The sequence below is a fragment of the Furipterus horrens genome, unplaced genomic scaffold (assembly GCF_987537825.1).
Source record: "Furipterus horrens unplaced genomic scaffold, mFurHor1.1.pri manual_scaffold_17, whole genome shotgun sequence".
Taxonomy (NCBI): domain Eukaryota; kingdom Metazoa; phylum Chordata; class Mammalia; order Chiroptera; family Furipteridae; genus Furipterus; species Furipterus horrens.
Genome location: NW_028327187.1, coordinates 78217191 through 78228578, shown reverse-complemented (window position 1 = coordinate 78228578; position 11388 = coordinate 78217191). Strand labels below are relative to the sequence as shown.

The 11388-nt window shown below is 40.5% G+C and overlaps 1 protein-coding gene across 3 annotated transcripts in view; it reads left to right on the top strand.

Annotated features, from left to right (window-relative positions):
• Positions 1-5125: 5125 nt before the first annotated feature.
• The window catches only part of RRAGB (Ras related GTP binding B), a 53200-nt gene continuing 46937 nt past the window's right edge, over positions 5126-11388 (top strand). Inside the window, exons 1-3 of one of the 3 annotated variants that reach the window (XM_090264742.1) lie at positions 5126-5738; positions 6545-6578; positions 9089-9188. In XM_090264742.1, the coding sequence (XP_090120868.1) occupies positions 5647-5738; positions 6545-6578; positions 9089-9188 (226 nt within the window). In that variant the 5' untranslated portion in view covers positions 5126-5646. The remainder of the gene's footprint in view (positions 5739-6544; positions 6579-9088; positions 9189-11388) is intronic. The other 2 variants (XM_090264743.1, XM_090264744.1) reach the window with 2 other exon arrangements.

Here is an 11388-nt window from a genome sequence, read left to right as displayed (position 1 = left end):
ATGCTCTGGGGTTACCCTTTATTCAGTTTATGTGGGCTCTCTTGCTGTACTTGGGTTTTGGCTATTGATGGCTCATTTGTTGGTGGGTTCTCCCCTCCAGCTGGCTAACTGGGAATCACAGCCCCCGCCATGTCTTGTATGCTGCTGTACAGGTGTGGTTAACAAAGCTATATTGCCTGAAAACCAAGTCCACGCCAGCTAAAATACCCCTATACCACATCAGCAATGTCAACAGCAATTGAGAAAAGATTAATAAAGGTGGAGAGAGATTAAGAATATTATAAGATAGGAATAGGGGAATATGAGATGACTAAAGGGAAGAAAAGTGATTTTGAGTGGGAAGAGGGAGAAGAAATAATAAGAGTAAGGAATAGAAACAAGGCAAGGACAGGGAGAAAATAAAATTTAAAATGTAAGTAAAACAGGGAAGGAAGATGGCAAAATGGACTAAGAAAAGGGAAATGTATAATACAAGGTTTGAAATAAAATTTAAAATGTAGTGAACCAAAGGGAACTAATTGCAGAAAAGCCACAAAGGGCCAATAACAATGACAGCTGTGCAAAGATTAATAAAGGTGGAAAGAGAATAAGAATATTATATGAAAGATAACAGAGAATATGAGATGTCTACAGTAAAGAAAAATGATTTTGAGAGGCTAGGGGGAGGAGAAATATTAAGAGTAAGGAAGCTAATCCTTTTTTAAAAGGGAAAAAGAAATCCAAACTCAAATAAGCAAGGCCAGGAGGAAGGCAAAATGGAGTGACAGGGGGAGAGTAACCTATGGGATTGAAGTACAAAAATAGTGAACAAATAGTAATACCACTGAAGAAGAACAGCAATAACTGTAATATCCATGCCAAACAAGCCACAATTAATAAAGGAGGAAAGAAAATAAGACTACTATAAGAAAGGGAAAAAGAATGTGAGCCGACTAAAGGAAGAAAAATGCTTTTGAGAGGAAAGTGAAGAGTGATAGTAAGAGTAAGGAACAGGAACAAGATGTAGAAGGGAGAAAATAAAATTTACAACAAAAAATATAGGGCAGGAAGAAGGCAAAATGGAGTAAGACAAGGGAAGGGTACAATGTGAGATTTGAAATAACAATAAAATAAAAAATATAAAATATAAATAAAAAACAAAGAACAGTGAGTTCACTGGAATACAATAGAAACAACAGAAGAAATATTAAAAGGCTATGCAAAAGAAAGAAAAAATGCAAATTCTGAAGAAAAATGAGGTGGAATTCGTCTTAGCAGTTTGGTGTTTGTCTTGTCTTCTCTTTCTGGATCCACTTCTGGGTTTTTATTAGCTCAAGGTCCCAGGGTGGGATGAACAACTTCTGGCAGCACCGCCTGTATCAACTTCACCTGCCCTAGAGGGGGCCTCTGTTGTAATCGGGAGGGTGGGACCTCTGGGTTTCTGTTCAGTCTCCTGGGAAAATTGTGGGTATGTTCCCCCTGCCCTTGCACCACCCGTCTTGGTCTGTCCCAAGTTATTTACAATAATGTAGTTTCTGATGAATTAGCTGTCTGTTTCAAGGGAGGGCAATCTGTGCAGGAGGGTCAGCTCTTTCCTGCTTGGTGCTGATGGCAGCTCTATGTGTGAGCCAAGGCTGGGAGGGGTCCTGATGCCCCCTTGCTGCACCTATTTCTGGTCTCCTTGCTTTGCTGGCCTCAGTGGAATAGGGCCCTTGGAACCAGTGTATTTTGTCTCCCTGAGAGAACTTCAAAATGGGCCCTTCAGGTGTTTCTCTTTCTGTCTTTCTCTTGTGGATATGCACCCTGCAAGGGGTTCTTGAGCCTGTCCTGCCTGTTTTGTAGAGCTTCCCTGTTGGTGGTGCTTGTGATCCTGCAGAAGGTGGGGGCAGGGTGTGTCCTTCCTTTCCTGGAGATTCGATAATCCGCAGGGGAGGAGGGCTTTGTCTGGCTGTAAATAATCTCAGGTGCACAATTCCAGCTCATCCAGTTCCCAGCCCACTATCCTCGAAGCAGACTGAGTCCTGATCTCCACTCTGAGCAGCCTCAGCCCTGCCAGCTGTGCCTGGCTAAGGACGAGAAATCCCCTTGCTGTGCACCTTTCTGATCTCTCTGCCCAGCTGTACTGAGTGGGAGCAAACCCTGCCCTCAGTCCTTTCCCCTTGCTGGCAGGGCAGCTGTGCACATGGTCCATGCCCAGCATGCCTCAGCTCCCCTTTTAAAAAGTCTTTCTGGGCTCTCCCACTGCAGCACTGAGTCACTGTCCAGCCTTCCGTTTGCAGTCACAGCTGGCCATGGCCTGCCTCCTCCACATGACACAGGTGCAGATAGAATCTCAACCTCTCTCTCTCTTCTGATTGGTGTTTGCCACTGCAGCATATTGAAAATGTACCTGGAAAGCTGATGAATATTCTACTGAAACCCTCCCCTAAGAGTTTCACCAGGAGAAGAGAGATAAAACCCCCAAAACAAAGGGCATCAGTGTGGGATCGCTCTAGAGCACACCCATGCTGCTTTCTGCGTGAGAACTTTTTACTCCCTAGACTCTAAGGAAGTAAAGACTTCCTTAAGACTTGCAACCAGGGGAGTAGCAGGCTTACACCCTGATCCTGTCTTCAAGGCCCCCTTTATCTGACTTCCCAATGAGCTAAAAGCAGCTCCACCTTGGCTCACTCTGTCACTGTGACATTTACTTCCTAGTGAGCTAACAGCAGCCCTGCCTTTCCTGTTGCTAGGGAGCCAAAGCAGAGCATCGCCTGAACTCTCTCCTGTTACTCTCCTGTTGCTTCTTCTACCCTAAGTCCTTCCTTTGTTTCACTGTACCCAACTTTAATAAACGTACTCTCAAAAATCACCTTGACTCGTGTTGTGAAATCTTTCCTACACAAAATCAAGAACTCACACAGTAGAGGCTGGCCTGAGACAGACATGCTCCAGGATGGTCCCTGTCCAGTAATACCAGCTCTCCATTAACCCCAACATTTGACTAAGATGCTTGTTTGATAAAGTTCAACCCTGCAAGGAGAGCTAGTCTGTTCTAGTCTGATGGTAGGCCCCTGACCAACTTTTCTCAGAGCATTTGGTAAAAAAGGTTTACATTTGTGAATATGTCTCTCTTACAACGGATAAGTGTTCTTCTCAAGGACCTGAGAGTCATTCCCTTAAAATGTAATCATCAGGAAAGTTAGGACTTCCTATCTCCTATTCTGAAGAGGAAAGCAAAAAGGAATGCGCCTGGGGGCTTGCACACAAGCCCCACCATCCAGGTGCCTTGTGACTCATCCAGTAATGACTCGCACACGAGTCTCTGACACCAGCAGCTGAACACAGTTCCTGGTGGCCAGATCACAAGCTCCTGAGAACAAAGAAGCTTGAAGAACAGTGTCTCCTTTCCCATAGTGATAACATCTCTAGTGGAACGGACTCTTACGATTTATTACCTTGCTTTGTAGTTATATAGATTAATGTTTATCCCTCTTCCGTGGGAAGAATGTATACTATGCATGTAAGCCCTTTGAATCTATTTTTAGAAACTTCTGTAACTCAATAAAAGAAACGGCTGGACCGTTAGTTGTCACTGATAGCCTGAGCGAGCTACAGCCCTCCATTTGTTGCTGATCACTCATTCTGTCTACTGGTATTGCCTCAGGGTCCCCGTTCCACAACTTAACGCAACACATTCTCAGTGGGAGGATAGACCCCCAACTTTGATAACTGCCAGCTAGCAGACACAGCTAGTTTAATCACATTTACATTGACCAACCCTTTGTAATTTTTCACTTCTGTGACTACTGAGCCCTAGCTCTCCCCGCTCCCTCATTGTCCCTTTAAAATGCCCAATTACCTTTGCACAAATTAGAATGGAGCTCAGCTTTTCCATCTACTGTCAACAGTTATGGAATAAAATCTGTTTTCACTGCTTTAACTCAGGCTGCGTTTATCTTTGACCCTAATCATGACTTAATCTCACTGTCTTGTATGGAAAGCAATGAATCTAAAGTGACTTCCTGGTTTGGGACTCAGGGTTCTTCAACACTTAGGAAAAGAACAGGAACTGGTTTGGAGGCAACTAGTGGGGAGAAGAAAGGTGATTAGTTAGTGATACAGCTAAAGAAATCCTGCGATCAGAATAAAATAAATTTTTCTTGAGGTATGGCAGTTGTGGTAAGAAAGGAGCATATGGAATGGCAAATGGGGAAGTCTGGGAGCAGAAAGCACCATGTCCCTGTTCAGGTTCCCTTCTCTTCCCTCCCTTCCTTCCTCCTCTCTTTCTTTCCTTCACTTTCTTTCTTAACAAATAACATATACATGGGGTTTAAATATACATTTATAATTTCACTATACATACAAAATATTTATATAAATAAATAAATATATACATATATATATATATATATACACACACACACACTTATATATACTAAAATACAAAAGGGCTTAAGATGAAAAGCAACAGTCTCTGAACTTCCCATCCCCAGTCCCTCTCCAGAAGCAATCCCTTTGAACTCTTTTGGCCATTTTTTCGGGTGGGCTCTACAGCTAAATAAAATAAGCGTATACCTATCAGTAGATCTTCGTTATCAATTTTTGACTTTATTGACTTCTTACTATAGCATATAAGAATTTATTTCCCTTTCAATTTTAAACAAGTGGTGAGATGAGTATGTATTTAAAATCCCCTATGAACCACTCGTCCCAACAATAACTTTTATTGCGCGCTTTGTGGTAGACACAGTTCGTACTCGCTTTAAATGATATTAACTCATTTAATAACAACGTCGGTTACAGGGACTAATAATAAAAAAGGAAGACAAACTTAAGGAACAGAAAGATAATGACAATACTGGGCTTTCTCCACCAAAGACGTTAAGGGTAAAAGAGCAGTTTAAAAAAAAAGCTAGCTTTGAGGCACTCTGTCTCCTTTAATTCTTCGCGGTGGGCGAGTGGACCCAGCCGGCTCAACGGGGAAACGCCAGCCAGCTGTCTGGGTCCCAGTAAGCCAAGGCATAGTGAGAGCCAGGGCCACGTGACGGCGACAGGCGGCACTCTTTCTTCGTGCTGTCTCTATGATATTCTTCCCAGATCCCCGCCCCTTTGGTAGCGGCAGTCACGTGACTGGCTCCTGGTTTACGGCAGGTGCCCACGTGATCCTGGCCTGCAGTCGGGTGGCTGCGGTGAGGTATCTGGTTTCCTGAAGGGCGGGCGGTTAGGTCGTAAACGTTGCCGCTGGCGGTCTCTCTCGGTGAGGCGGGCTCGGGAACGAGGAGCTGGCTGAGGCGTTCGTCGCTTAGTGCCTGCCTGCTTTTTCTGCCACCTCTGCCTTGGTGGTCCCCACCTCTTTGCGGGTGAAGTCACCTTTGGGTCTCGAGACCTTGGGGCGCGAGGCCCTAACTCGAGACCCTCCCCCCTTCCTTTCGTCCTCCATCTCTTCCTTTGCGCTACAGGATCATTTAGCCTTTGAGCCGGCCAGCTCGGCCGTGCCTTGAGGCCAAGTTTGAGGTGGTAAAGGTAACCGTGGGGCAAGTAGCCCCCAGTGGACAAAGGCAAAGGCTGGAATAGAGTAGGCCTAAGGGCCGCAGGCGATGAAAATAGGCGGCTAAGGGGGTGAACAAAGAAAAAAAGGAAGAGTACTGCGGCTTTTAGAAGAGACTGGAAACGACTTGTTGCACGATGGAAGAATCTGACTCTGAGAAAAGGATGGAGAAAGAGGATCTGGGGCCGAGAATGGATCCTCCCATAGGGGAGCAGGAAGGATCGCTTGGGTGGGTGAACCTGGGGGTTAACCTGAGGGAGGGCTTCTAACTGAAGAGAATATCGTGAATTAGAACACCCCACCACCATAACTTTATTCTATTTATCAGTTAGGTTGATTGGTATCATACTTTGGCGACAGAGTAAACTGTACAGATAATTGGTTAACTGGGCTAGAAGAACCCTCAGGACAGGAAGGGACAGCCTAATATGAGTCCTGGGAGGTGTGTTCTAAGTAAGTTATGAATTGCTTTGCATTATTAATGAAGGAGATTTGGCATTATCATATTGAGGATAAGAAGACTAAAAAGAGGGTTGGTATTTCCTGGGCAGAGATCAGTGGCTTGAGAATGCTTTCTGTGCCAATTTGTACCTGAAATTGAATCCTGTGTTTCTATGCTTTGTGCCTGTAATGAGTGAAATATGACTTAGGACAACTGAAGGGCTAAAGATGCTCCCAGATTTTTAAAATAGCAGGCTGGCTTAAAAAAAGAGGGCATTTAAGTATGACAATATTGTTTGACTTACTAAAACATTTGTGTATCTTGCTTTGATATAATTATTTTAAGATTATGAAAAATTAAATCTTGAATTTTAATGGCTCATTTATATTCCTAAATAAATCTAACTAGGTTTTAGCCCAGTCTTATAATTTAGGAAATTGAGGGCCTCTACTAAAAATGAGGTCCCACACAGAGCTATACTGAGCTATTGTGCCAAACATGTTTTTTTCCATCTCTACGTTTAATTGTATTTATTTAATTCCAATCCCTAAGGCAACTGGATCATGGAAACTGTCTTTTGGTTTATTTTGCAGGTGGGTGCTGCCAAATCCAGCCATGAAGAAAAAGGTAAGACGTGTTAGCTACATCAAAAACATGAAGGTAAAGGTAAGAAGTTACTATTCAGGAATTATTCATGGTGTATATATACCATCTTTCCTGGACTGTTATAGGAACCTTCTAAGTGTTCTCCCTGACTCTTGTCCTTTTCTTTGCTACTTTATTTAATTTTTCTAATATGTAAACCTAACAGGGTCATTCACAAACTTAAGAACTTCTTGTAACTTCCCAAAGCCCAAAGAATAAAATCCAAATGACTCCATGTCATAGAATGCCCTTTACAAATTGGTTTCTGACTAAACCATCTGCCACGCCTATGCATCTTATCATTAGCCACACAGAATTTAGTGCAGGTCATACACACACAGTACACAGGCCCCTGCCTGCACATTTATGTTGAACCCAACTCAAATGTTACCATGAGTTCTCCAGATGGAATTGAACACTCTTTCCCTTGCGCTCTATGGTACCCACTGTAGGGGTTAGGCAAAATTGACAAGAGCACAGCTCTAGAGCAAATTTCTAAGAATTTTGGGCTTTTATGTTCTTCAGTTTTAAAATGGTGAAAATGTTACCTATCTCATAAGTTTGTTAGGAAGTTTAAATGAGCAAATATATGTAGGGCATTTAGATCAGTACCTAACATAGTTATCCTCGGTAAATCTTTCATAAGCAATTGAGGTAAGATTTCTTAAATTAAAAAAACAGAAAATAAACATATTTAGCCTTAACTTTACCTAGTTATTCAGTTATGTAAAAAAACTCCAGTTTGCTAACAATGTTCTTGATGAGCCTGTTTAAAATTGCTATCAACAGAGATGTCTAGAAATACCAGAAATTTATGCTTGAATAAGAATAAAAACAAAACTTTTTGGTAATAATTTTAGCCTATCTTATCAGTAACATTTCCTTAGTGTGGTAAAGCTTTATAACTAATTAGATTAAATTGAGCTTGAGTGCAATACACTTTCGTTAATACTCCCTATATTTGTAATTAGAAATTTTTATAAATTATCTCATATTGAAGATAAAACATGTACCCCCCCTTCTTTTGAAAAGCAATGTAATTGGAACTATGTTTCATAAATTTGAAAAGACTTAAAATTCACCTTATCCAATTCCCTCCTGGTGCAAGAATCTATGGCATCTTTGACAGGTGATTTTCCATCTTTGTTATGTGCTGACACTGACAGGAAGGCTGTTCACCTTCATAAGGCCAGCCTTTCCATTGGACAATTCTCATTGTTAATAACTTGCTTGTTTTATAGCTTTGTTTTTTAAAATTTGTTCATTCTTTTGATGAACATATTTTGAACATCTGTTATATGTTAGATGACGGAGATACAAAGGGGATCCTCTGTCATTCAGGAGCACAGACCTAAAAAATGGATAACTGCAATACATTATGGTCTTTGCAGTGCTGTAAGTGTCCTCTGGCTGGGTAGGTCAGTTGTTTAGAGCATCATCCCTATATGCCAAGGTTGTCAGTTCAATCCCTGGTCTGAACACATATAAGAATCAACCAAGGAATGCATAAATAAGTGGAATGACAAATCTACGTCTGTCTATCTGTCTCTCTCTCTCTCTCTCTTACTCTCTCTCTCCCCCTCTCCTCTTTCTCTTTTCTAAAGTCAATCAATAAATAAAAATTTAAAAAGTAGTGTCAGAGGAGAGAGGTGAGACGTATTTAAGCCAGTTTAGGGCATTGGGGTCAGAGAAGCTTTTTGAAGAGATGATTACGGAACCAAGTTTTGAAGGGTGAGTGAGCTTGGTTAAAGAGAGAAAAGGGAATGGGAAGTTACTGGCAGGTAGTATAACGTGAAACAAAGACATAGCACAGAGGTCCCTGGAAATATGGGAGCAGTCAAAGGAACAACAAGCAGTTCAGGTCAGTATGGCTGGATTCTAATAAAAGTTCCAGGCCAGGAGGGTCAGAAGATGAGAGCAGAGGAAAAAGTAAATTCCAGATCAGAGAGATTGCTATAAGTAGTTTAAGGACTTGATCCTGTAGGCCATGGGATGCTTTTGAAAAGAAAAAGAGAGTAATTAAGGTATAAAGTCATGGAGGTAAGTGGAAAGGATGAGATCAGTGACAGATGGAAATGTTGATCTTGAGCAGGAGGAAGAACTTTGTTATATTAAAATCTCCTGCCCTGTAGTTCAGTACATAAAACATTAGATTATGAGAGATCAGGGTTCAATTTCCTCTCAAGTTGGTATGTCCTTAATATAGTTTTAAATATATGATAGTATATATTAATAGCATAATAAATTCACTGCAGTTCTATTGTCAGGAGGATGTGTGACTCATGACAGCTAAGTACCTGGCCCCTGAAATTCTAGGTACTTATCTCTGCCATTACCGTTGTTTGAAGAATTGGTTATCAGTATCTGCACCAGGTTATTGATACTTGCACTTCAGTAAAACATCAGGTACAGGAGAGAAATAGATCCCTTTAGACTTTATTTGCTCTAGATTGCTAACTTTTTTTCAATATTTTTTTCCACTTTGTCCTTAGGTGCTGTTGATGGGTAAAAGTGGCTCTGGTAAGACCAGCATGAGGTCTATTATTTTTGCAAATTATATTGCCAGAGATACACGTCGACTTGGTGCAACAAGTAAGATGTTTTATCTATTTTAAAATCAGGTGATCTTAACTATTAATGATTTGCATAACACACTTGGTTGCAGTTACTTGGGGATGCAGAGGTTGAGAGATTTGTTTTGCAGCATGTTTTCCCTTTTTTGCATTTCTTCTCAGAGGTGTGTGGCCTAATTCTGGTTACTGCTGCTTGCTCTCTTGGGGTGGTTCTTTCCTTCCTAAGATTGTTTACCAAGTGGGATGCCCTTGTCCAACTTATTTTTTATCCTGTTGTTTCTTAAGCATAGGGACCATTTTGCTTATTTTTGGGGGGGGACGAGGTGTTTGTTTTTAAGTGTTATTATACGAAGGGAAATTAATTGATATTAACAAGCATAACAATAAAATCACGTAAGATTTTTTAAAGCAGTAGTTAGTGCTAGTCTTCATTAAGAGGTAAATTTCTAGGGGGTTAAGGGGTTGTGAGAGGGAGGTTAACCTAATCTGTACTCTGCTGTTTCTCTTCCTGGATATATATCAGTGTTCTCACTGGAGTTCCATTTTTGACTTGAGAAATGATTCATTGCCCTTAATGGTTTGAATGTTAAATCTGGCTTCTTAGTATAGGCTAGCTGGGAAGCCAATGGATCCATGCTCCTGAGAGACCCCTTTTGTCTCTAGGCTGTAATGCCATCTCATTTTGCAGCATCCAAGCATTTCTGGATTCTGCCTTGATCCTTGGCCTCTAGGTGATGAAACCATTGCCCCATATGGCTTTTAAAGATTCCTGATCTGGGTTTTTAGCATCTTGAATTCTTTTAGAGACAAGTCATCTACTACTTCATAAAGTATCTCACTCTGGTTTCAAGAACAACAAATATTTTAAAAACAACTTATGTTCCAGATGCTAGGATTCAAAGGAGAAGGAAACCTCATTTCTGTTCTTAAAGTGCTGGGAGTGTAGTATAGACTTTTGACTGGAGCAGCTCTAATGGTTTAGAAAGCTATTTCTTAGTTAAAACCCTGAGTCTATTTCCCTTTATTTCTCTTAGCTAGTCAATCTATCCTAGCCATCTGTTCTCTCCCAAGTCTTATCTTCCTTAAACTAAACATCTCCAGTTCCTTCATCTATTGCTCATTTAATATTTGAAAAAGATTTTTAAGAGCTTTGTTTGAACATGTCTACATTTTTCTTAAAGTGCTGAGACTTGAAATCATTGTGGCCTAATCAGGGCAGAGTAGGACTATTACATCTCTTGTCCTGGGCAGCACAGTGTAGCTCTCTTTTTGTGGAGTGACTTTCATTACACTGAGTCATACTAAAAACACCCAATTTATTTTTACATACATATTATTATTAAGACATATTCTCCTGATTATTGTATATTTTGAACCTAAGAATAAATGCTTATCTCTATGATTCAGTTTTGTTTGTTTTAACCAATGATATGTTCCTGAACCAAGTATTTGTTAACTGTGAAGTCCAGAACAAGTCACTATATCACTGGGCCTCAGTTTCCCTTATCCATAGGAAAGAAGTTGGATCCTATTTTTATTTTAGCTACTTATTCTCTTATCTGATATATTAGCCATTCTTCCTAGCCTTTGTACAGTTTGTACATTAGATAAGCATCTCCTCTGGTTTTCATCTAAGTAGTTCATCAAAATTTTTGGTCAGGACAGGGTCCTTTGGCCTGTCATGCCTTAAGAAACTTCCTTCTAGAAAGTTGTACCTGTTCAGTTTTATCTCTGTCTGGATTCGCTAAATTTTAATTTTTTTCTGTTCTTTCAAGTTGAATGTCTGGACCTAATAATCATATGGTTTTAGTAGATTAGAGGAAGCTAATGTTAATTGTATGCTATTTTATTTACTTTAGTACTTATAATAATGTCATTTTAATAGATGAAGAAAATATGACCTAGAAGTTAAGCTCATTAAACTTGTAAGCATTTGAGCTAGAATGTCAGTCCATAATGTCAAATGTCATTATGCTACAGCCACAATTCCTGGAAGACTACTTTCTCCTTGTGTTTTAAATTCTGCACATTTTATTGAAACACCTTTTTTTCCAGTTCAATTAACATTTTTGTATTCACCTAATTAGCAGAGTTGATATAAACACCCTAAGTCTAGTGAATAGTCTTGCAACCCAGTGTGTTGCAAATTTTATGGCTCCATATACATTAAAGCAAGCCATTTAATCAACAAATGCCAGGCACTGTGAATGGAACAGAAT